Source organism: Malaya genurostris, chromosome 1 (assembly GCF_030247185.1).
Source record: "Malaya genurostris strain Urasoe2022 chromosome 1, Malgen_1.1, whole genome shotgun sequence".
Classification (NCBI taxonomy): domain Eukaryota; kingdom Metazoa; phylum Arthropoda; class Insecta; order Diptera; family Culicidae; genus Malaya; species Malaya genurostris.
Window position 1 is genome coordinate 100,867,567 of NC_080570.1, and position 27,631 is coordinate 100,895,197.

Sequence of the window (27,631 nt, forward strand, 5' to 3'; positions counted from 1 at the left end):
GCATTGTCAAACACAAATTCCATTATTCGTGTTGTAGTGAGAATGTTCAATAATGAGTAAGAATCTTCAACAAACGCTATTGACTTCTTTTTTGTACAAATGGCTAAAAATCATCCATGAGGCGTTCCCAAATTTCTTTGAAAACAATTCGAACCCTCTTCTAATCATATTTATTTGGGTACATACATTTGCGACACTTTTAGCATCCGTTAATTTTACTTTTAAAAGCTAAATACACATTTCGATTATCACTCTCGCTCCATTAAAGAAATCAAATTACTTCTGTTCAGCCTCACCAGTTACAAAACAAAGAGGAAAATCTTATTTCAGACGTTAGAATTAGCACCTTTCATCGTTCCGGTTGGTCTGTTAAATGTTCTCGAACCCTTGCCCACTTTTGATCCGGTAATAGCCAGAAAGAAGAAAATCTAATGCCGTATTAGCAAATATTAGCTGGTTTAGCAGCCATGGTTGAGTATAAAACGTGTGCCGCCCGCAACCGACTTCGGGTAGGGACGGACGGTCTGATTAGTAAGTGTGCGTTATCAACCGAATTACCTAACCAGTTGTCTGTCTTCGCCGCGACGCATAACTAGATGCTGTTATCAGGCTTCATAAAGGGCATGTGACAGCTTTTGAAATAGATGAATGACGGCCGTTGTTTCAGGCCGGTTGCTCATCTTTTCTGATATTACACCGTCGAACAAATATTGACTTTCAGTTTTGTCAGGCACGAGCAAACGCGCCCGGGTTTCCTAAAACCGCCAGGTAGAACGACACTTGCGTGTTTTGTAGCAGCGCTTTTTTTTATTGTCCACTTCTTCTTACCTTGGCTTCCCAGTACAATCTTCTCGGTCTATCCATAGTGGGCCGCTCTAATGGTTCTTCGGTGCTGCCAAGATACCTGCATGTTTGTGTAAGATATTAGTTGCGTTGAGATCAAGCACACTCAGGGGGTCAAATCAACCATAACCGTTGGTGTTGGTGAAGGAACGGATCAGGAGTAAGGCAGAAAACATAATACCTACCCTCTAGGAAAGAGGGTACAAGACGGAAAGGTAAGACGTGTTTGCCGTGGTATTGGTGTTTTACAGTAATATACGAGACACAAAGCAGCAAACGATGTAGTTGGTAAGTTTCTTTCCACGATCTGCGCTCGAGAGGACCAGCGTATTACTGGGGTGACCGAGATTCAAGATCGAGACTGAGCACACAGCGGAATGAAAAAGGCAGCAGAAGAAACTGATAAACTATCCGGTTTGTTGTCCGATGGAGTAAGAAGGTTGCGAGTGCGGACGAATGTACAGGTATAAACAAACGCCTAAAGATAGGCAATATGATGATGTCTAAATTAGTTGGTCGATTTTCCAACAACATCGATTTTGATTGTATAATAAGCTGTGTTTGGATGATTATTTTGGCAGCAGAGATGGAATAAACGAAATTGGCTTAAATCAATAATTGCCGTGTGTACGTAAGTTGCGAGAAGTTTGATTGAAAGCGAAAATGTTTGAATTGGTGGCCCAGAAATGTTAAATGTAGTTGCATCGAAAATGACCCCACATGTGGAAAACTTATACTCGATTGAAATTTTTATGGATTTAAGGGTTGATTCCATCGTTAGACTCGTTTTATGGAGCCTCAAGTCAAAAAACTATTATTTTCAGAATAATCACATTATACTGAGATTACAGATGGAAAAAATAACCAATAGTTACCAATAGTCATTTCGTCAGTAGATCCCCATGTTATTTTGCTGATCACTCGACTTTCAATCAACGAATTGTGATTAAAAACATAAATTTAATTTTGAAATGCGATGTTGCAGAAAAAATCGAAAATTGTGCAATCCTACTGCTGTATCAAAGCGAATGCACCTATTTTCATCACACCCTTGTCAGAGACAGCAGATCTCACTCTACTAATGATTTTCGATTGTGAGATTACTACTGGAGCTGAGATGAATACCATTACCCTATATATGTACAGACAACTGCATTTTTTCCTCCTTTTTTTTAAATATTGTCTTTGAGTAAAAGTAAAGAAGTAGATATTAACATAGGTGACATTGTGTATACGGAACATATTGATGAATTCATGAACCTATACAACTTATACTCACAAAATTCGATATATGGTATGCCAAATAACTTTTACTACATCTAATACTAGAAGAGTTATTCCATGGTAGAAAACAAAATAAGGAGATACACTTTTAAATTTGTTGTTTATTAAAGCACTCGAGGGCACGACCACAAGTCGACTGACTTTTCTGCTGATTTTGGTAAAATAAATCACCAAACATTTATTATTAGTAGAAGTAGTTGAACATCTTCTCTAATTAGTGCGAATTCAATAAGATAATTTTCAACGCATTCATAACGTAATTTCAAGGATCAAATCGAATACACAGTTCCTAAAGTATCTAAGATGCTTGGGTTTATATTTTGTATTTCATATTATTGAATCGAAGTCAGGAAGGCCAAGTCCGTCGAGGATGCAAAATGTCTGTGTGTACGTGTATGGGTATCTATATGTGCATGTAACAAAAATGTGCACTTGATTTTCTCGGATTTTCAAGAATTTAGATTCGAATTAAATGGTTTCTTGGTCCCATAGCCTATAACTGAATTTTATTTGAATCTAACTTCCGGTGCAGCAGTAACGCGGTAAAATATGCAAACAATCGAAATAAGTTCATTGGATTTTATCAGAGATTGCTTGACCAATCCGGATCCGACTTCCGGATTCGGAGTTACGTAGTAAAATGTGCAAAATGAATAAAAAAATTACCTAGATTTTCTCAGAGACCGCACATCTAATTTCACAAGTTTAGGTTTAAATGAAAGGTCTTACAATTCCATAGAACCCTATCAAATTTCATCCGGATACGATTTCCGGTTCCGAAATTAAAGGCTGATAAGTATGAAAAATTTATTTTCAGAAGCGTGTCTTATACATGACACGGAAAAATCAAACAAAATACATTTAAATAGTCGTATAATTTTTCAATTAGGCAGGTATGGTTAGTTTATGACCAAATACGTTGAATGATACCGGATCATCGTTTCTGGTTCCGAAATTACCGGGAAAGTGCTATTGTGCTTCAAACCGGAAACCATTCCCATTTCCCAGAATGGGCTAGACCGATCTTCGAAAACTCTTTTTTAAATGAAAAGTATTATGTTCGCATAAGTTGATATAGAATTTTATCCAGATCCGGCTTCCGGTTCCAGAAATATAGGATGAAGTGTGTATGAAATTGCAACCTGTCATTTAGAGTGATAGTACAAAAAAACGTAAAAACTCTTTCAAATTAAGCTCAGTATTGTTTTCATTTATAGCTTGTGTTAGTTGCTTCCCAGTTTATGTCAAGTGCACAAATTCACTTTTATTTGTTTCGGCTCTATTTGCTATTAGACATTGTACTTCAGTTCAATAGCAAAAAGTGTTTTCCAAATAGCTATAGATTTATGTCCGATGCTAAACCGCATATTGAACTGCTGAATTTTGTTAGCAGTTCAATATAAACTGCTAAGGCACTGATGAGTCGAAGACGATAGGGTAGTTTTATGTCAAATGAAGAGCTTGATTATGAGAGGCCCATTCAATTTGGCTCTTTCCTGATCCAAAACCAAATAAATAAAATGAATAAAGTGAATAAAATAACTAAAATATATTATATATTTTAAATGAATCATTAGAAGCAATGAATCAAATAAATAATTGAAAAAAGGTGCGATACGAAGATCTAATGGGCAGAGAAATGGAATCATCATCAATAAGTCCTATGCTCTTCTCACTGAGAACAAATATAATAATCATCAAAGTTTGGAGCACATTTAGTTTACTTTTCTAAAAGCTAGCTCTTTTTTTATATATCAAATTTCAGGAGAAATATTTTGCTACAACTGTCTTATGCATGTCACATAAAATGACAGTTGCAGTGGTTTTCTGAGTGGATAGATAGTGACAACAAACTTTCCAATAATACGTCGTATGAACATCCGTAATTGATTGGTATCACCAAGGAAACCAATAGAACAACTATGGGAATATCTATGGGAATTGAACATTCGACCGGACAATAGAAATACATTTGAAGTACCAGCATGCCGGCATGTATCATCACGATGGAGTAATACGGCTGATATTAGAACCCCACCAAGTTTTGTAAATGTTTATCTAAAACGGATATTCAAATAGGGGAGATCGTAGCTAAACCGGATGCTTGATGGAAATTTAAAAAAATGTTCATTTATTAGGAATTTATTCAAATTATGATTAACAGCTTTGGTTTAAGTCAAATAAAAATTATTGCTTTATATAATAAATGATCTTCCAGCTTCAAACTGGCACCTTAACATTTTAATTCTTTTGGGCAAGAAATGTATCGTTTATCATTAAATATATCAAACAGATAACAATCAAACATTGCATGATCAATTTCAAATCCCCCAAACCTTGTTTGAACAAGCGATTATAGAAAACCACATCAACATATAATCGCTATCTATTATCAAACTTTTCCCTTTAGGACAGGTTATCTGGTTGAATCCACACAGACTACCGAATTCGAGTGAAAGTCGTACTAACCGAGCGACACACTATCAGGCCACATACAGGCAGAAAGAAAAAAAAAGAAGAAAAATGAAAGGGAGTGTCAATAAATACCACAAAATCGGATGAATTAATTTTTTCGCTGGCTTCGGTGTCGTTTTGTCATGCAAAGCCCTGCACTGATGTTTGGATTTTGTTTTACAGTTGATCGGTGGTCCACGGTCGCCGAAACGGAAAAGCGAGAAAAATTTCACTATAGTTTAACTAATTTGGAGGGCTGACCACCCGACTGTTGCCTCCACAGATTATTAGATGTAAAATGCGATCGATTGAAAACAAAAGAAAAAAATTCTGCATGAAATATACGACACATGATTGACTGCCACTTTCACGATGTGCTACAGTACAAATATCAGTTTACAATTTTTGGCAGCATTAAAATTCAGCTGGAACCTGTTTGGTGAGTATCTGCATTGGGTACTCAAGTCAAGTGCTATGTCTGTCAATCTGTGCCATTATCGCGAAGTAAACATTCGTAAACGGGTTCGTCGCTTTCGACAGTCACCACACTATGAGTAAAGCTGAGAAATTCGATTGTTGTTGGATGATGTTGATTTAATCTTCTTCGGTGGATATTTGATGATTTTGTTTTTTTTTCAGTTAAATGGTGAAATTTACCTTCAGGGCGCAGAAAATACAGTCCTGTCCACCGCAAACGTGGCTCTGGAGCTGCCGGAATGATCGTCGGAACGCATCGAGATGCCATAGAACCTGTAGAACGAATGACAGAAATAGTACTGATTAGATAATGTTTGCACTGATGTGAATTCTTGCTTATACTTAGAAAAAGAAACTGTGATATTGTTTCAAAACTTTTCAAATTCAGCAGCGATTATAATTCCCCACATTCCGTGAATAACTCAGTATTCCAGAGCTGCTAATTCTAACTTTTTACGTGCAATAAAAAGACGCATACAACCATGACGTCAACACAACGTTGTGCATTGCCCTAAAGATAACGGGTACTGATTTATTTTCAGAAAACTGAAACCCCAAAGAATTAGTATATAGACTTTAACCAAGTCTGGAGAAAGACAGAAGAGAAAAAAACATAGGAACTGTGCTCGAAGCTCTAATGGTTTTCTTATTCATGTCTTTTTCCTGCTTCTTTTTTCTGGTTGTTTTTCACTGTTCGTTGCTTCATCTCGTCGGATAGTGAATATTTCAACGATCCAAAGCCATACAGTCTGACAGAAACGATTTTCGAAAGCGAACATCGTCGAACGAAACCAGTTGATTTCGGTTTAATTTTTTTCGGAAATCTACAATAAATTTATGAAATTTAAAAATTAATTATTCAAGCGAAATGTTCTACTCAAATTGGTTATGCAAAGCATGATATGCTTAATTTTTGGAAAACAGCAGTTTTATTTTGTATCAAAATGCACGTTTTGTAAAAATTTTCAATGTAACTTCAAAATATTTCAAGCAAAAACCTGTATTATATTGGATCGTGTATTGTCTACTAGTATCAGTGGAGAAATGGGCAACTAGTGGGGAAGTTTTGCAAGTGCTTTTATTCATTTATATATTTATTGGCAGCAGAGAAAAGTCTAATGAAGCTGAAATTTTCTAAGCATCATGTCAAACAGGCACGAAACCTCCTCTTATTATTATTATGTAACCAGGGTAAATGATGGGTTTCAACCTAAAGGCCATTCGCTGAGGTTCAACCTCCTTTTCTTTCCTACCAACAGATTTACAATATCCAATAGGTACATTAAAGGCTCATAACATAGTAAAATAAATACAATCTGGACTTGAAATATTACTAAACCAGTTGAAAAATTAACATTAATGAATAGACAAGTTTTCATAGAATAATCGTTATATCGCATTTAGAGAGAGAGAGAGATAGATGAAAATCAAAATCCTGAGGGTAACTAATACATAAAAGACACATATTGAGGTTCATTATATCCGTAGTATGGTATAGCGTGGGAAAATCGTAAAATAAAATACGAACGAAGACTGCGACAATGAATGAACTTGTGTTGAAAAGCTTCGACTCAATCGATATCGTTTTGATAGTGAGGTGACCAAACGATAAATTGCATATTCGAACGTTGATCGGACTATTTACAGTAAAGCGTCTTCAAGGAGTTTATATTATCGAAATTTTTAGCAATCCGAAAAATGAAATCTAAGACCTTCGAAATTCTTGAAATCAAACTTGTAACCATGAATAACACTTAAGTCCTTAGTCCTTAGTCCTTAGCAACATTTTGCGAAACATTATAGTCACATTTCATTATTGAGTGTCTGTGGAAAATTGATAAAAAGAAATATTTAGAGGCGTTCAAACCATTCTGTTGGTGTGACTTCATTTCATTAATGCATTGCGTTCATATGCGTCTTAAATGATTTTACCAATCTGTTGTAGCGAAAATGTCTTTTTTTGATTTTTTAGATCCTAATAGTTTAAATAAATTATCGAGTTAAAGATGTATTTTCCTAAATCGGTTTTCTGTGTTTTAGTATGTTCGGTATCACAAATAAACAGACGATAAATTTCGTCGGCAAATCTCAATAACCTATATTTACGATTTTAGCTACAAATATTTCCAAATGAGTTTGGCCCACATTTCTATTAATCTAAAAGAGTCAATCAATCAGATTATGGATTATCAAACAGGAGGTTACGACTATAGTTGCACCTAATCATTCATGGAGTAGCTACAAACATCAGGTATACCGTTATAAAGTGTGCATTAAGATACAAATGTGTCGATAATGAACGTTTGGTATAAACGAGTCTTATTTTTTGTTTGGTTGGTATGACATCTGCCAAACATATTTAATATACATCAAGTCATTGAATAAACAACATAATATATTTTCATTGTGTTAAATGCTGAAAGCATTAATTTCTTATTTTCATTTTATGAAAAATGCGGAAAAGTTTCATGGAATGCTTGTTGAGACATATCATGCTCTATCAGAAGCAACATGCAAAAGTTGGTTTGAACGGTTCAGAGTTGATGATATGGACGTGAAAAATTAAAAACGTGGAAGACCATCAAAAAAGTTTGAACACAGAATTGCAAGCAATATTGGATAAAGATGGTACTTCTAGTCAAATGTGAGTCGCAACAATGTTCAATATTGCAATTAACAAACATTACTAACCGTTTGAAAGACTATGCGAAAACTTCGAAAATGTGGAAAATACAAGTTGTGTATCATGAGCTTCTAAAATCTAGTGATACTCTCAATACTAATCACTACAGATAACAAATGATCAATTTGAATTATGAATCGATCTGAATACGGCTAGAATGGGCCATAAAAAACAAGAAAGAGATTTTGTTGCACAATAATGTACCTGCACAAAGCAAAATCGGTTCAGGATACAATCTAACCGCTTAGTTGGGAGCTTCTACTCCACATGCCGCATTCATCTGACTTGGCCACTTCCGACTACCATTTGTTTTCATCGATGGAGCTTAGCAGCACTTCGATTTCTACGAAGAAGTCAAAAATTCATTGTTTGATTGGTTCGCTTCAAAAGACGAACATTTCTATTGTCAGAAAGGTGGTCAATCAAAGGTCAATACTATGAATAAATTCCTATTATTTTCCTATCCAAAATATGTGTTTTATTTTAACAAAATAAAAACGATAACTTCATACCTGGTAAATTTTATTCAATTTTTATGTGAATTCCATTATTACCTACTAGAAGTATTGGCTGATATTTCAGCTACACAAAATAAGGAATACATTTAATCGACTAAAAAAATTGTGTTTGATTTTGTACACAACTGTTTGAAAAAAAAGCACAAAATTCTGGTTGAATAAAAAAGGAAGAGTTATGTTTCAAAATATAAACCTTGTAACTCCGATGCGCAACTTTACCATTTGTTTTAACAAACTTCGCAGTTTATTGATATAAATCTTTACAGTGCTTCGCATTGAACCATCGACCAAGTCATCTAGACAAAGATTGGTGATAACGTTTATCACTGCAAAGATGAGTTTGCATTCTGTTGTTTGAGACGTTTTGGATTTACCAAGCTAGCGACACAAAATACCCATCAATGTTTGGAGGAGAAAAATCAGATTATTGAAATGTTCGAAAATCAGTTTTTTTGAAACATAAAATTCTGCATTATCTAAATCGCAAGAAATTTTAAAGCAATTTTAGTTCGGGGGCACAAAAGTACCGGTAAAACCGCTATTCTATAACCTAATAAGAAGTTTGTACGCTATCCAACACGAAAGGCTTCCACACGCAACAAACATGTTTATAAACAAACCCTACACCCAACCTGCGGGATTAAATAGCACTACAGAAAACCAATAAGAAAATAATTGGCATCGCTTCTTTTTTCTTTGCTTCAGCAGCCTACTCGGATGCTTGGCGTTCGGTCGTAAGCCAAGGGATTGTGATCTTTCTTTGCCACCCACCGTTCCTACAAGCGGTTTCCATCATCAAGTCGTAAGAAAAGCCAAGGCGCGCAACGCCGCTTACTGATCTGATGGCGGCCATCTTGTTTTCTTGAAGTTAAAGCGTACGTTGCTTTACGATAGCTTGTTTTTTTTCCTTTCGTTTCTGAAGTGTGTTGCTATTTGGCGACGGAGTTGTTGATCTGCGAAGCGCATGCTTCATACATTCAAATAAGTTTCTTATCACACTCTCGACATGCATGCGTGAGAAAGGAGGTTATTTGGTGTTACGGGAAGCGACAGGTGAAAGGTGATATTTACCTTGCAGGTCTGGAAGAAAGCACCAATGTTATCAACGGTGTGCATTTTTCTGAATTATTGCATACGAGCGTGATCCTCGCTTCAAAATACGGTACAGTACTGGTAAGAAGGAAGCCTTCTTCTGATTTGTTTAATAAATTGACAGTCTTAAATCTATGTTAGGTTGATCCACTGGATCATCTTCTTCGCTCTGACAACTGTCATGTTTGATCGAAACATCTGCAGAAACTGTTTTCAGGCAAAACTTAAAAAAATGGGAACTTGACCCTCGTCTTTCAGTCTAATATACATTCAACACCTGCTTTTCATTTTCGTTTTTATTTCACTAAACTTTCGGGGATTCAGTTTTTCTTCACGCAGCAATAACCTTCTGCTTCGTCATCACCGTCTGGCACAAAAGATCCAAGTCTAGAGATATAAACAATTCACTGCACAACAGAATGGAACCCTTCGAAAATGGTTTGCTCACTTGTTCGCCGCTGCACTTGTCCTCCCCTTCGAAAATGACTGTTTCTAACTTCTGTTTACGGTTCTTCACTGTCACGCGTTTGTGCTTTTTATTACTTGTTCACATGCGTTATGTTAATTATTTGTGTTTTTTTTCGAAGGTTCTCATAGGATCGTCTTCTTTTGGGTTTATTTGATGACCACAAACTTATAATAATGAGCGGATGCTTCTTCGCACACCAAAATACTATTAGTCAAGTGAAAATAGGTAGATGATGCTCCATACAAGCCGTATTATGTCATGCATCACAGGTTAGTCACTCTGGTTAGGACACCGGGCCTCAGGGCCAGCCGAATCTGGACGATTCGATCGTTGATCACCCACGCCGTCGCCGCTCAAGCGTTGAAATCACTAGCGCACCAAACAAAAATCACGGCCAGCACTACTGGGCAGCCCACATTTAGGAGCTGGATAGACCGGTATAACAGCCCGCGCTTTCTGTGTGCCACATACAACTCTTCACTGTGGGTACAATTGGATCTGGTAAAAGAAGGAGTCAAAAAATAAACTTGCGCAGAGCAGTTCTCCGCACGTCTTATGTTTATGTTGGCGACTTCGGTACTGAGTAAGAAACAGCAAGCATAGACGCAACATACGCCGGTTCAGGTATACGGACAATGCAGGTGCGACCGGTTTTCCTTCGGCTGGTTTACGAAGATGCCGTCGCCCGATTACTTCGTATTCGGGTTTCATTCGGATAGTTGCTGCTAGCATGCATGCTGGTCTATATGCAGGGCTGTCAGATAACAAATGTATCGTACAAACTGCTTAGATGAGTATGCTTTGTTGGTGCAAAAATAATATGGAAACACTGTTCAGAACGAAGCGAAACTGTCTTCGGGCTTTGTATAATTCGGTTCGGGTTAGCGCTTTGGCCCCCAAGGGGCCAGTCATTTAAATGCCTTGGATTTCAAAACTCCCGATGAAAATTATAGTGCTTCTATAAAGCACCACTCGTGGCTTCGTTGTATCAACGAGGAATCTAAATCTTTTCTCGGTAGTAGTTTCTTTAGGCTTCCACGGGCTGTATCTTATTAGAGGTACAATTGTCCAGTGGATTGTGTTAGTCCAAGTCCGCTATAAGCTGACTATTCGACCATTGGCCACCATGTTTGAGGCTTACGGAGTTGTCTTTGTTAGCTGACCAGTTACTGGGTTCCTCGAGAAGGCTTTCTAGGGAGTTTTAAGTTTATACCATGGCTTTTTCATTTTTTCTTCATTCTCTTTTCGTTGTGTATGATGTTGGTCATGAATTCCAAATTATTTTGCCGAGGTTTTGCTTCCTTTTTCTTTGGCATTTAAATTTTTCGCCAGACGCGAACGGTTGGTTTTCCGCGGTCTGATTGGGCTTCCCTTTGAGTTGATTAAAATGCCTATCGCCGCAAATTCGCAATTTGCAAGTCTATGGCGTGTGTTTTGAATTCAAAATGAACATATTTTAGCTTTTGAATTAGTTTTTCATACTTTGTCGAAGTCTGTTTCGTAGAAGAATGTTTTCGATTAATAATGTTTCACTGTTTGTTGTAATAAATAACGTTTAAATTGTCAGCCCAAAATAGCATTTTGATCTCTAGCAATGTTTGTGCGAAAGTTTAGCAATGCTCAATAATATTCCAGATTAATGGAAACCGAATAATTGCCGAATATGAATTGGATACGTCTGGATAACGATTGTTTAATTAAATAATTGAATCTAAACCTAGTAAATAAAAAAGACATTCATACATTTTAATTCTGTTAACAAATTGTTGATTGAAAACTCTTAAAATAATATATTTTATTGATGACTACAACATTATGTGTACTACTTTGATTTTCTCGAGAAAAAAAACGGTTTTTTTTCCTTGAAACGATCTAATGAAATGATGCGACAACTAAGAAACGATGTAAACAATTTCACCGTGTATGAAATGTAATGATATGAATTGAAGTTTTATTTTGCTTTTCTAATCTTCAAACAACCTGAAACCCCCTAAGTAACCTGAACTTCAGATGGAAAGGGAATGAATTGGCTTAAGCTTACAATGTTCATAACTTGCGTTCTAAACAGGCTTTAAATATTTTCACTCTTGAAAGATCACGCAACTGAACAGCTCCTGAAAAACATTGCTAGGGTAAAGTATTATAATCAAAAATACCATTTTTTTTTCTTTTTTTAACGACTAAGTTTAGTAGTCAATATTTCTTTTTTCTTTTTGCGATATTCTCCTAACCAGAGATCATTTTTTTGTGGAAACAGACAATGAAAATTATAGAATGATAGTACTCAAGGGAGAGCAAGGATGTGAAAACATAGAACGGAAAAGAGAGACGTGACAGAGGGTCATTTAAGCAAGCAGAAATCTTCTAGTAACTTAACTTTTACCTTCTACCAGAGGAGTTGTGCTTAGGCATCTGAACAATGCGAATCACCCAAGTCTCTAGTATGTCGAAAAGTAGTGATAAAGGTCTTTTACCATTTACTATCCGAGCAGGTTCGGAAGTTACTAGAAGATTTCTGCTTGCTTAAATGACCCTCTGTCACGTCTCTCTTTTCCGTTCTATATTTTCACATCCTTGCTCTCCCTTGAGTACTATCATTCTATAATTTTCATTGTCTGTTTCTACAAAAAAATGATCTCTGGTTAGGAGAATATCGCAAAACGAAAAAATCAAAAATACCCCCTCAAAAAAACATTGATATATTTCCAAGTGTATTAATTTATTTTCCTTGAGAATGTGAGTATTTCATTGCAATGCGGCGGAGGAACATACTTTTCAATGATTCCAATAGAAAAGATGAGTATTGATTGATATAAACACATTATCCAAAACGACCACATTCTTAGTTTTTTTCGCTTGCTGTAGACGTAATGCCCCAGCAGCCGTAAAATTTGTCTCACTACAAATCAGTGGCTGACACATAACAAGAGACATTTTACCCCACAACAATTATGCATTATGCTTCTTGTAATGTCCATAAAGTGACTGTTTTGAGATAATCAGTATGTCAAAGAAATGAAAATATAAAACGCTTATTTCGTCGAAGCAAAACCTTACATTCATTACCAAAGCTGCCAAATGAAATTTTCAGTTTTTTCATACTTTCCAGCATACGACAATTACCAAACATTCATAGCAGGAAGATCCTACGAAAAGATAGAGTTAGTAATAAAACTTTGGTTCAGAAAAGTCTTGAACGCGTAAGAAACGGGCATTTTGGCTAGCAGGGGCGGCTTATAACACTTTCCCCTATACTTTTACGAAGCGAGAAAGTTCCCTCGAGGCTTGTTCTGTACTTTATAGTTACTAAAAGTTTTTCGTATACTTTCAAGCAACAAATAAGTCATTTTTTCAGAATCTGTGGATCTTTTGATTACAAAAATTGTGTAGTCGAGTTTTGGCGAGTTTTTGCCGATGGTCCATTTTTTTAAGATATTAGATGAGAAGAAAAATCACACTGTTTCGTTAAAAATAATTTTTACTTTTTTCGGTATTTTAACGATATCAAACTAACTAGAGATTATAAGAGGAGAAAGAATATGAAATCATAGAGCCATAGTACTCAAGGAAGAGCAAGGATGTGAAGAATAAAGTGCGGAAAATTGAGACGTGACAAGGGTCATTTAAGTAAGCAGAAGGCTTCTCGTATCTAAACTTTTACCTTCTACCAGAGGAGTCGAACTTAGGCATCTTAAAGATACGAGTCATCCGAGTCTCTGATATGTCAGAAAGTAAAGGCAAAGGTCGTTTGCCATTTACTGTCCGAACCGGCAAAAGTAAAGTTACGAGAAGTTGTCACATTCTGCCTTTGCCTTTACTTTCTGACATATCAGAGACTCGGATGACTCGTATCTTTAAGATGCCTAAGTTCGACTCCTCTGGTAGAAGGTAAAAGTTTAAATACGAGAAGCCTTCTGCTTACTTAAATGACCCTTGTCACGTCTCAATTTTCCGCACTTTATTCTTCACATCCTTGCTCTTCCTTGAGTACTATGGCTCTATGATTTCATATTATTTCTCCTCTTATAATCTCTAGTTAGTTTGATATCGTTAAAATACCGAAAAAAGTAAAAATTACTGACTGACCAGAAGTCATAAATAAAAAAGTAAAAAGTTAAAAATAATACCAAGCGTCTCCTTCCTTTGGGCCGAAATCATACCCGTAAGAATCACAATAAATGATTTTGGAATTCACCGAAGAAACCAACGTGGTAGTGCTAAAAACACAGATAAGAGGTGTAAGCATAAACTCAACCAAGACCAACAAAAGCTCTGGTTGCAAAGCAACATTGAATTACAGGTATCAAGTTTACTTACTTAACAAATCACTAAATGTTTTAATGGACAAATAGATATTTTTAGAAGTTAGTGTGATAGATCAGATTACGATGTACCAACCTAAGATGTACCAGTTGGACAAATGTTACCTGTAGGCACAAAAGATGAGAAGGTTTTATGCCTATTGGAGAAAGAGAATTAAAATCTCAGCTCCACTGTGCTTTTCCCTAGCTCCTAAATACGTAGTTAGTGTCAACAGGAGAAAAATTAGTCGAGGAGTCGGAACTAGTTTTGAGAAAGGATCGAGCTTTCGTGCCGAAAAGAGTCTGGGATTTCCGATTTCAAATGTTTCAGTACTATGTTTCAACAGCCGCTGACGCTTGAACTTTGAACTTTTAACTAAGCACTATGAAATTGAATAACGCACAATCAGCAAAAATATCGCCTGATCTACCTTTTTTCAGATGATTAAATTAATTTAACGGTTTTAATTAATACAAAATACGAGCAAAATAAAATGATTTACAAAAGAATAAAAAATATTGAATTAGTGCTCATTAAAACTATTTGTTACACTCCAGGGTCCATTATTTATACAGTCATTGTTGCATTGCACAAGAAACTGTATTGGACGACCCATCGTCGCTTTGTTTTGGCGCTGATGAAGAGAATCCGGTTGGAGCATTTACCGACGAGAAATTTTTCACCACAGTTGGACAGAAACCTAAATCGATGGTTGATTCGGAATGACGGTCGGACTTGGTTTTGTCCCTAAAGGAATCAAGATAAGCAAAAATTCACATCGAGAACTAATTCTACAGAACGTCATCGAATCGAGGGTACATCGTTATTCTGGTTCAGGGGATTGAGTTTTCCAACAGGGCTCACAAATGGAATTAAACTCTGGATTGTGGAAAATTTTCCAGGATTTATTTCGCGTTCGAAAACGTCGACAATTTTGTAGAATCTAAACTCTACCTATTTCATTATCTGGAATATGTTGGAGTAAGAAGAAGACTGCTCCAAAACATATACAGTCCTGAACACCTGGCGGCAACCTGGAATCATATTCTGCAAGAGCACCTGTGAACCAGATGATGCGTTTCTCGATCACCTGCGACGAGTGGTTAAACTTAAGGACGCACAGGTTGAAATTCAATCAGTTTGAAATAAAATGTTATCTGTTTGCTTGAATCTTGAACTTCAATTGCCGGACACTGTACCCTGATTAGAAAAAGCTACATTTATTTAGATTTACAGTAGTCTATGACAGCGCAAAATCAAATGCAATTATTCAACACCTCCAATAAACAAAAATTTCGCGTGTGATTCTTGTCAGTACATACGTACCTTTCTTTTCTTCTACGTTAAGGTTTGTATGTCATGTGAAATCGGATCAATATGATCCACATTCATGATTAACTCTTCAGTTTAACTAAGGCACACAGCAGAAGTACTGGGTGGTTCAATCAACAGAGAAGTTACAGCGGCAATCATGGAAAGTGCCGAGCTTAATCTAGACTTATCATGCGGTACCCAATTTGTGTGCCTACTGGTGAAATGATAGCTGGCGAAACGTAAGGAGATAATTGTATATATGCATGAAGTTTCAGGTGAATTGCTCGGGATCTACTTGGTGCTGATTATAGAGATAAATACTGAAAACAGCGGAGCACACATTCACGTGTTGCGAAATATCACCGTTGCGCAGATGCGCTAACGAAAATTCAACTCTTCTCGTATCACCTTGCGTCAAAATAACCTGTACTTTGCGGACACGTGCTCTTTCTCGGATCTGTCGATTAAATTACTCTTTGTATTTCTTCCGTGCTGTCGGAAAGATAAAACGATCTTAAAATGGTTGGAATTGTGATATTGTATGTATCTAAACACCTTGATTATTTCTTCAAAAAAATATACCAGTTTGGCCGAATTTCAACTAAATGAACGAGTTGTGCAATATAGATTCCCCGAACCAAGTAATTTTATAACAAAAAATTGCTTAAAAATTCTCTACCTCCGATAAAAGGCTTATTGTTACAGGAGTTTTTTTTCTGATGGTTCGATACCTATAGAATTGTGTACAATTTCATTGGTTGTGATACGCAAAAATGATAGATAAAAACATCGTCAATCTGTCTACAACAGTACACAAAAATCGATGTTCTTAAGAAGTACTTTACATAACTGGATTTGTTAATAACAAACATTAACTCAACAGACCTGTTGAAATGGAAGAAAGCTCAGCAAAGAAGAGTAGAAAATTTGCATCTCGCGTGCCGTGTTTGTCCACACGAAGTGAAGCAAGTTTCATTCGAGAGCGGGGAAACAATTGACGCGAAAAGTTCTCAGGCGCTAGTTCCAAAAAAAAATAATGAATTACTGTGGAACTAAACCAGCACAACCTATATCTCGGTTTAGGGCGGTATATACTTAAATCTACGAAAACAGGCAATCAAAAACGAAGATAATTAATTTCGGCACCAGATGGAATGAACTGCGTACCAATTTTGTAATAATGTAAGGCACAAATGTTTTCATTTATTCGAAAGTGTAAAGTGTATCTCGTGAATGAGTCTATATCTTTTCCAGAATGTCTTAAAACACATAACCAATATTAAATTTTAGCAACATCTGTTGCATTTGGTACTAATGTGTAATGCTAAAAAGGAAATGTATTGACCTATTTTTAAATTCAATTATTTTTTTCGCTCATCAGAAAAATTTTCTTATTAGGTCAAAGATTTCGAAATTATTTCATAAATTAGCCAACATAAATATAACATTATATGTTTTAAAAATATTCTTATTCGTTCTAAACACTGTTTCTTGATTGTGGTATGAAAACAAGTAAATTTATCCTTTAGGGGTTTGGTATCTCATGAGATTTTTCGAATTACTAGATTATTCAATAATCGTGTAAAATTTTCAAACTATTCGATACAAATTTAATTCGATTATCTGGGTTATTAATTGATTACTCGATTAATTATTCGATATTTATTATAAAATTTTCGATTAGTTTAATAATCGAATATTAGTTTCAAACTAATCAACTGTATAATTCTCGATAATCTGAGTTGCTAATCGATTACTCGGTTAATTGATCGATATTACGACATTTCGTCTTCAACTCCGTTTTGCCGTCTCCTGGTTGTATATGAACCACTAAACAGACGGAAAGTCAATTCTACTTGCAAAACAACATATTTTCACTTCTCGTCTTCAATTAATCAGCCCGTCAGCAGTTTATATTGAACAGCTAACGACACCAAACGGTTCAATACAAACCGCTAAGCAGCCGTAAAGTTAATGCTTTCTGCAAAGCACGTTTTGCACCAAACTGACGATTTTCTACCCATCAGAAAAAAGACAGAAAACAGTTCAACAATTTTTGAAAAATCAAAGTGAGTGTCATTTTGAACTAATAGACCACTACGCTCGGTGCTTCCGGAACCGGAAACTGGTGGTTTTACAACACAAGTGAGCTGTTTTGGTAATCAATTTAATGATCATACAAAATTAAACAAATTTGAAACCTCACACAAAAAAAGTTGAATTTTACAGATAACCTAATCCCGCATACGATGTAATTCATAAAGACCTGATTTGTCGAATGATGTAAAGTTCCATTTGTAAAGACTTAATGTTGGATGAGACTGAATTTTACTGGTTTCGACTGTAATTTCCATTCGGCCAGCAAAGCAGATGAGTGCTTCTGTTGCTCAGTCGATTGACGAACGTACTTTTTGATCCAATGATTCTCGGTTCAAGTGGTAGCGGCGGTCGGTCTCTCAGTATTTAATATTAAATATTTCATGTCGTGGAATTTTCAAATCACACAATATTACATGATCTTGCACGTAAATTTGCGTGAACAGCGACGCTCCATTTATGTGCATCTTATGGAATGTAAAGCACTTAAAATTTGTTTGGTATCGTGCTCTGCACACTGAAGCAGTTCAGTGATTATTTTTGAAAATTTTCGCTCATTTTCGTGATATTCTAGTCGACCGCATTCAAGAACCCGTCATACCGAAACCATATATCGGATCTGGATTAATTCAATAGCAGTTTGTGTGGCGGAATTATTTTTCTTTGGAAACTAAATATAGATTTAAGGAAATCGGTTTAGGCATATTTTTGTTAAATACATCGACGTTGACACAGAGTTTATTTTTCGATCTTGACGAACTGAGTCGAATGGTAAGCAATTCGGTTACATCATCAGTTCTCACAGTGATTGTTTAGCATTTCTTTATAAGAAACGTAAATTTTACATCCGAACCCTGGTAACCAGTAAGCATTAATATTGGTAATTCGATAGCTCTTTAAGAGCACACAAATTCTTTTAGCTCCATATGCGAATTTTAGAATCTTACACCACCAGACCAATAATCGATTAGCTTATATACAGTAGATCAATAATCGATTAGCAACAAGAATATTAATGGCACACTAGTCGCAAATACATATTGTCAAGTCAGAAAGCTGTACCACGAGTGGTTGGTGCAGCCGAAGTGTATCGTAATGGAAGACGAGACGAATATTAAAGCGGACGCCAAGTAGATCCCAGGCCTGGAGTTTTTCGTTGGCTAGTTCTGCCTAAAGGCACCAGAGAAGTTCTGGAAGAAGAAGGCCAACAAATCTATTAAACAGTGTTTGGTGTGGCTGGCGATCTGTAGTTGCGGTAAATTCAGCAAGCTGTACATAACGACCGGCATCATCAACGGTCTAATATTATTACCTCCAGAAATATCTTTGCCCTCTCACGAAGGTGACAATCTGTTTTGGTGGATCTGGCATCGTGCCATTACGCGAAATCGGAGATAGAGAGGTTCAGTTAATAACAACGGCATCACACCAAGAAGCATTTGCATCTCCTACAATTATAGGAACTTTCGATGGAAATTTATATAACATAACTTAGTAGGCACTTGAAATAAAATATATCAAAAAAAGATCTTCTAATGTCTGCTACTTTTTAAATCAAATAAAAATAAAATCGAAATGCCTGAAGTCGTTTGTTGAAAAGTATTCATTATATAATTGACCTAAATATAACGAATTTCGCGCTAAATATTATTAAAAATTAATAAAATATTCGCGAATTTTAATAAAACTTTCTGGAGGAAATTTCACAGAATACTGGTTGCCCGATATTTGCAAATATTATTGTCCATTTCTGGACAAGAAAAACTTTTAGTTCTAATTTTTTTTTCATGAAACTACCCGCCTTACAATACATGGACGGTTGGAAGAAAACATAATAAACTACCTTGGGATAAAGTTTCATTGAATTCAAAAGTGGTATTTTTTTAGTAAATTGTCTTTAAATTTTGAAAACCGAGTTGGAAGTTGGAAGCATATATACTTCATTACAAAAAACCCTCTTTGCTCACTTTATTTTTCCAAAACTAATCTAGATTATCTTTTGAAAAGGACTAGACATTTTTACCAATTTTTTTGCAATTAACTAGTGTTGGAAAATCACAAATCATTCAAAAAATTGTTGTGCTGGTGTTGTTCTCAAAACAAGTCTAATTTTCGAATGAAAATTCTGCAATAATTACTAATCGAATTTACAGTAAAAAAATCGATTTCAAAATTTTAATGTAAAATTACAAAAAAAATCGCCATTCTTTATTTGAATAAAATTTTGTCCCTACATAACCAACCTTATTATATATTGTAAGATTGCCCTTTTGAGAGGAAAAAGGAGGATTTTTATCTAACAGTGATACTTTCTGCAAAATCGGGTAGCTAGCAATAGGGTATTCGGTGACATTTTCTCCCAAATTGAGATTAATTGATTTCTTGGATGATAATGACTTTGAGTTCAATTTAGTTTTTAATAAAAATGTACTAGATAAAAATATTCAGTTTCGACAAGAAATAATTTTTGTTTGAAAAACTTTTTTCTCTTAAATGTATGATGTTGGTTGGTAGGGAATTTTATCGACTATCTAAGGACAAAATTTTATCAAAATAAATCATGAGTTTGTTTTGTAAATCGATTTAAAATTTATAAAAACAATTTTTACTGTATTTTTATTGAAAACTATGACTAATTCTGTGGAAATCACTAGTATACAACTTTTTTTTAGGATTTATCATTTTTGACTGTAACTTTTGACAGTATTTGGTTAACGATGTTCGCTCTTTTCAAAAAACAGTCTGGATAAATTTTGAAAAAAAAAAAACAAAATATGTAAAGTGACATTTTGAGACAAATTCTTTATGTCCAGAAATTTCCATTTAAATAAAAAGGTTCTGCCAACATTTGTTCGGGTTACAGCGAAATTCGTTATGTTTAAAGAGAAGAGTTTTCATAACACAATTATTTGTTCAAGTTTCGAAAGGGGTTTGAACTCCTTCCTTGTATACGCACCTGACAATTGGCAAAAGTTGTTCAAAAACAGTTTTGGAGATCACATTATTACGAAATTTGGGTGGATTTTATTCTTATTCAGAAGGAGGGTCTGTGACCAAAATGGATTTTAGCAGAGTTTTTTGATCATAGAAATATATTATTCTTGCAAAACTCATTGCTAACTTTGTGTCATCTTCAGGAAATGGGTTTATTAAAAGCCGATTATAAACATAAAGAATGAGGTAAAGGACACCCTTGATTTTAGCTTCGGTTGCCAAACAATCATATTAAAAAGAATCTGCACTCATAAATATTCAAATGTGTTCGTACGCAGCAACACATTTCGAATGTTTTTAGCTTAAAAGAGTAATTTAACACAACATTAATTTTACAACTTTAATCCGCCTATACCCGTTGTCGATGTGCATCCTTCGCCTACAACCGATACTTCACAAAACAAAAATTCTCCAAAGGATTCAAAAAATTATAGATTCTGACAATCTACGATAGTCTGACTAACGGACAGCAGCACCTTTTTATGACACTGTGAACAAGCCATTAGTGGAAGATTTGAACGACCACACGACCAACGTCGTCGACGTCGATTACCGAGATTCGATCTCGCGGCTATCTTCAATCTTTGCCTCCTTGGAATACCGTCGTCCGTATTACTAATGGACATAAGTATGGATCATATTCTACTACGGCCATATGCGGAGGCTATTAGCCAAAGACAATGAAACGCCTTCCCGTGTGCACGATGTTAATCATCCTAAAAGGTAAACAAATGGATATTTTTATTGCGCAGGCCAACGATTTTACGTCTTTTGCAAAATCGGTTTTGAAGAATTAAAAGGATCTTCAATCTGTTGGATGCTGTGTAAATTGAGGTGCACGTGTTGGAGATCATAAATTTAGCGATAGCAACAGGTTGAACCGAGAAGATACAAATATATTAGAATTAAGATTGGAAAAATGATTGATTTATGCAGGTTATCTATAAAAGATGTATTGAATCAAAACATCAGACATTCGCCCAACATATCTTATAATATATTCGTTGTAGCGGGTCAAAGGATTGGAAATGTTCGGTAGTCAAAGCCAGATTGACGTTGTACTCGCTATCATATTTAATCTTCCAATAAGAAAGACGTAAATGTTTTTCCGTCTCAAAATCCGTTCTGCATCATCAATTTTGGAATTGAGCTAATGCCAGACTGCTTGGATATACCAGTGCTTGAGAAGTCAGCATACGCGCTAAGACTCCAAAATGTGTTGTTTTCGTTTTTTTTCGTTTCAACCATCCGAACAAGTCGCTTAAGTTTCAGCTCATATAAATAATCGAAAAATATGATATTGAAAATTTATGTCTAAAAGCCAACAGCAACGAAAAAAAAAATCTCATTGGATAGCGGGTGGTTGAACTGCGGTAGCCGCCGCGGGGAAAATAAACTTGATTGGAAAGAGTTATAACGTAAACAAGAATAAGAAGTTGTAGGCACGAGGAACCGGTTTTGTGTTTGGAGCCTAAAAGTTGGCTCCAGTTGATGCTTGGTATGGAGGCTGTACGCTACCAAAACGTACGCTAGTCGGGTTTGCCTGTATGCATGCTGACGGGACTTGAATATTTAAAAAGCGCGCTCAGTATTTTATCGCGTGCTGCAGCCACTTTTACATCGACGTAAGAAATGGTAAAAACAGAAAAGAATAAAACCTTTGGAAAAGGTGAAGAAAAATGTATACAGACCCGCGTGTACACATGTGGAGTACAGTATAGTAAAAACAAAGAGACTCGCTACTACTGTACAGAATAATGTTTGCTTTGGAGTACGGACGCTTACTAGCGCATAAAGCGCGCCAACTTTTCCGTTCATTTTTTTTTTCAGAAAGAAAGGACCGCAAAAAGAACAACAAAACACTACACAAGAACCTCTGGAGTAGATACCGGTTTTTTTGCGGGATTCAGATGGTGACATGCAAGAAGTCCAAGACCTTTACGTTCGCCAAGCTTCCTGATGCGGAGTAATGGCATACGTAAGATCATCGTCATTAACGGTGACTTTCAGGAAGTGAGTGAAATGTATTTTTACGGCTTTTTAAATTCTAAGCATAGGCCATAGGCTGGTTTATATTTATTGCATCGTTTTAATACCTTCTAAGGAGCTAATAGCTGAGCTTCTGTTTAAGTAAATTCTAATATTTTTCAGATCGCTATGCTTAAGCGCTGGTAGATGCTTTGAGTTGAGAGAACCACCAGAAAACCAAGATTTGGGTGATTAGTTGGGTATCTTATTTTGGGGGATCTGTTTCATAATTTTTCAATGCAAAATTCAGAAAACAGAACCTCAAAGGCAAAACATGGTGTTACATTTCTTTTCACAAATGTTCATGATCAGAAAATTAAACCGAAAGCTATAACTTTCCTAGCATTTTCTTTAGATTTCAATTAGATTAATTATTTTATTGAAAATCAAATCTCTCAGTTGATTTTAAGTTTTAAATTAAGTTAGTTTTAATACTTACAAGTAACTATAGTATTACAGAAAATCTGTTTTAATCAACCTAGTGGTGATATTATGCCTTTCTTCTATGACTCATGTTTTCATTTATACTAAGATATTTTTCAAAAAAAAATCCTTGAATATTGAATAGGAACAAAAAAGTTATTTTAGGCATACATTAACACAACCTTTCCAATTTTAAACAGATTTATCCAAAGTTAATAGGAACTTGGTCGTTTTCTTTTACATTTTCGCTTTAAATGACGGCTTGAAATTTTAAACACATCTCACCCTGTTGTTCCGAAAGTGGCAGTCAACTTATGGAAACATACTACTTTTCATTTAAACCTGAATTTGCGAAGATCGATTTTTTCGGTACTTCCGAAACCAGGAACGATGATCCGGTGTATTCAAAATCAACGCATTTGGTCATAAACTAACCATACCTATCTTGTTTTTTCCGTGTCATGTATAAAACATGCTCCTGAAAATGGCATTTTTATACTTATCGGCCTGGAATTTCGGAACCGGAAGTCGAATCCGGATGAAATTTGGTAGGGTTATATGGGGTTGTAAGACCTCGCATTTGAAGCTTGTGAAAATTGGATGTGCGGTCCTTGAGAAAATCGAGTGCAAGTTTTTAGTTCATTTTGCACATTTAACCCCGTAGCTCTCTAACCGAAAGTCTGATCAATTTAAATCTAAGTTGAAGAAAATCGGTTGAGCGATCTCTGAACCTTTCTTCATTTTTTTGCTTATTTTACCCCGTTACTCCTGATCCGGGTGATGTTTCCATGATGTGCATCTAGGCTTCAAATTATTCAATTGTTATAAGCAACAGCGGTGCATATTGTCTAATATTTTGACAAATCACGACACTTGACAAAAACTGAATATAGGGTGTTCAGTTGCCGGCACCCCACCGTAACTTTTGACAGAAAGCAGATAGCGTCATTTCGACAAATGTCATGTGTGTGTAATAGCAGCATGTTTTTTGTGCCGAATACCAAGGCAAACAAACGCTTGTACTATTTGCAGTGCTGCGTAATAGCGTAAAAATCAACACAAAAGTATTTTTCTGACTTTTTATATAGTATCATAAATTCAATCCAAGCATCAATCGAAAAGGTGAGTGGATTGAACATTTATGAGGTGAAATCGATCTATTTCGTAATTTAATACTAGATGCTATCAAAATTTTCGCAACCAAAGTTTTCTTTCGTAATTTTCCAAATGTCTACCGATTTTAATTACCGGCACCCCAAGGTGTTCGATTACCGACACCTTATTTTTTTCGACAAATCGTGAAAAATTGTCAATGATATCCAGAAATGCCAAATCTGCAAATTTATCTGTAAATTATCAAATTTCGTAGTTAACCAGCAAGCCGTTTCTCGTCTGAAGACTTTTCAAAGATGTTTGAAACATCGATTGTCTGCCGACATTCGTCAGAATTTACACCCTTTTGAAAATTGGTACGATCTTTTTTTTCTTGCTAGCTAAACTTATTGTATTAACTGGCATCTCTAACAAGTAATAGTCGCTGGAAGCCATATTCAGTGGATATGGTGGGTACGACAGCAATTTGAAGTCGAACCCATGCATTTTCGCCATGGTAGCGAGCGACATTGTCTTGTCGAAAGAATTTTTTTTTTCGTCTGCATTTGGAGTCATTTCTCATCGATGAATAAAATTTCATGAGCATCCCAAAATACTATGGCCATAACCTTACAGGCCTTCATTTGCGTTTTGGACAATTCTCACCGGCTGACGACTGCTTTGACTCCGACGTGTAGTGGTAGATACAGGATTCGTCCATTGTAACATAACTGCACTAACATGTTCATTTATAATAGTGTACAGTTAGTGCAGTTCAATATCTTTAAGCTATCAGCTTCCCCACGCAATTTTGATTTACGGTGTTTAAAAATGATTTGGTAGACTTTTTTCACAGCTTCCGATGTAATTACTTTATTTGGCCGGTTGGAACATTCATATTATGATTTGTCTTACAGTTGTAGATGTTTCCAAAGTTGTTACAACAACGATTGTTACGGAACTATTGTGAGACTTAACCGACAATCATTGTACAATCAATTTTAATATATTTTAATTGATTACTAGGAAAATATTATGTTAGATGTAGATCAAATTAAGTTTTATGTGTATTTCTGTAAAATGATATGCACTTTTGGCAATCAAGGTATACAAAATTAGCATTTTCACTGAATAGACATATTTAATGTCAAAATGAATCATGCAATATGCAATTAAGGATATGGATTTACGATGAACACTTCCTTACAAAAATTTGTTTACTTTTGTCAAAACAATTAATTTAATTATAATAATAAATGGCGTTTGGTTGACACCTTATTAAGATGTTGAAACTGTTTTGTGTAAGTCTCAAGTATACATTTTGCTATTCATCACACATCAGGATAAAATAATCTTTCAAAAGAAAGGCTATGCAATAACTTTCTACTCCAATCATTGAACCGAGACTGGAGGGCCATAGTGTCCATCCGGTTCGGTAGGATCATTGAATACCAATTATTTGAAAGAACCTATAGTATTGTTTACGAGAAAGGAATATATTTTGAATCCGCATTTGCAGAAATAAATTTTTCAATCACTCTAAGAAATCAGCTTGAGCTCAATTCGACACACTTTAGGCAGCTTCTTCAAAAGCTTCAGAAATTGTGGATGTTGGAAGCTATAGTAACCAATAGATTTGCTTATCTCGCCTTGAGCGTTCTTTTCGTCTTACTTGCTTGAATGTGATTACTCCACATTCCAGGCCTCCAGGGTAGCTCAATTACAGAGCAATTTAATGATTTAATGAATTGGGCCAGAAACTACAATCCTGCTCATTATTATTGTTTTATTCATAAATAATCAAGAATAGTATAGATAAAAGATGATTCAATTCAACTCAATTAATTAGAACTCAAAGATTTTAAAATTTAAACAACTTGAAGAACATTTCATTGTATTGATAATAAATTCTTGTTGCTTTGATTATGGGCTTTGGTATCTAAATTGAAATAATGTATATCCTAGCTTAACCCATTTTGTCCTAGCGTATGATATATCATACGCAGAAATATCTATTTTTCTATTTTTTTTATAACAAAAACAGGTAAACTACACTACGCAGCTTCTATGTGTGTTCAATCTGCTGCTTGTTTTTCAAAATTTAATTGTATTTTGATCCTTGACATTTGACCTACTAAAGACTAGAAATGGCAGTGAAAAAGTAAGTTATATATTGCTTTGTATTTCTGGTCAAATTATTCGCTAATACTTATATTTTTTGAGAAAACATTAGCAGAGGCTCTAAAAAGGTTATATCTATGAATAAAATTCCAAATAATGTGTTAAATTATGTAAAATTTGATGCTAACATTTGTGTATTTGATATATCATACGGTGAAATAAATCCGTTTAGAAAAGATTTTTAACAGTCGTTTTGCGTTTCCCATAATCTTCAACACATAATATGATGAAACTGATGATACCAGTTCATTTGATTCAAATTTTAAGACCCCCGGGTTATAATGGGTTAATGAAGGCGACTAAAATCTAATTAATGTTTCAAAATCATCAATCATCATGATTCTAACTTTGATCCAAGTCAGGAAGCTTATTCGAATACTATTGAACAAAACCGTCAAATTACCGAATAAACATTTCTCATCTAAACGATTTGTTAGAAAATTTTGATATTTTAACTACTAACGAGACCAGATTTTGCTAATGAATTTATTACGGCTGGATGGTCGGTGGATGGTGCCAATGGTGAAAGGAAATGATGGGAAATTATACCCTATTTAACAAAAGTAATTCTTGATAGCTTTGCCTTATTTTTTATCACTTTTCAAATCTTTCGTCCAACAGGCGACGAACCTATAAACAGCCCGACATCATAAACATTACAAAACTGAAAACTCATTACTATATTCCAACGTCAACCTGTGGCATGCACACTTGCTCAAAGTCCAAAGTCATGTGCTAACCGTGGGAAAATGCAGAATAGTCACGAATCGCAACTTTAGCACAACGTGGTTCCAGTTTGCACACTATTTTGCTCGTTCCGAAAATCGGAATTTCCATCCATCGAAATTTTCTGGGTGCCCATAAAACGATAAAATCAGCACTCATCAGTCAAGAAAGCGACAAGTTCCACACCATGCAGAAGGTTCTAGTAAACGAATAAATTATTCAAATTCTTTTTTTTTTGACACAAATTTTCCCAGCATAATCACAGTCAAAGAAATCTTGTAATTTCAGGTGCTCGTTTTTTTCCTCCGAAACCCATTCCTCAGATGATGTGGAAATTCCCAGGATCTTCTTTACTGTGGCAACTGTAGCTATCGTTTCGGTGGGAAAACATGTGTGCGCAATTTGCTGAACAATATATATTTCAACTTATTCTTTCACCTCAAGGATGATGATTGCCAAGAATTGAACGTGCAGTTCTTCACTGCTATTCGGATTGGGCTCATAAAAATCTGTAGTGCACACCAGCGCTCGTGATACATTGTACCTGCACGACCTTTCCAAGTCAAGACCGGTAAAACTACCGCGAAGAAGTGTGGAGAAAGTGCGTAAAGAATTAATCCGACTGCAGAGGAAATGTTTTTCTTGTTCTTTCGT

The 27,631-nt window shown here is 35.5% G+C and overlaps 1 protein-coding gene across 2 annotated transcripts in view; it reads right to left on the reverse strand.

The window, feature by feature from the left end:
• LOC131425250 (uncharacterized) overlaps positions 1-27,631 on the reverse strand; it is a 166,111-nt gene that overhangs the window by 21,621 nt on the left and 116,859 nt on the right. The window contains exons 1-2 of one of the 2 annotated variants that reach the window (XM_058586986.1): positions 9,331-10,383; positions 5,239-5,331 (exon numbers count right to left, since the gene is read on the reverse strand). In XM_058586986.1, the coding sequence (XP_058442969.1) occupies positions 5,239-5,331; positions 9,331-9,375 (138 nt within the window). In that variant the 5' untranslated portion in view covers positions 9,376-10,383. Of the gene's footprint in view, positions 1-5,238; positions 5,332-9,330; positions 10,384-27,631 lie in introns of those variants that run through there. The other variant, XM_058586984.1, reaches the window with a different exon arrangement.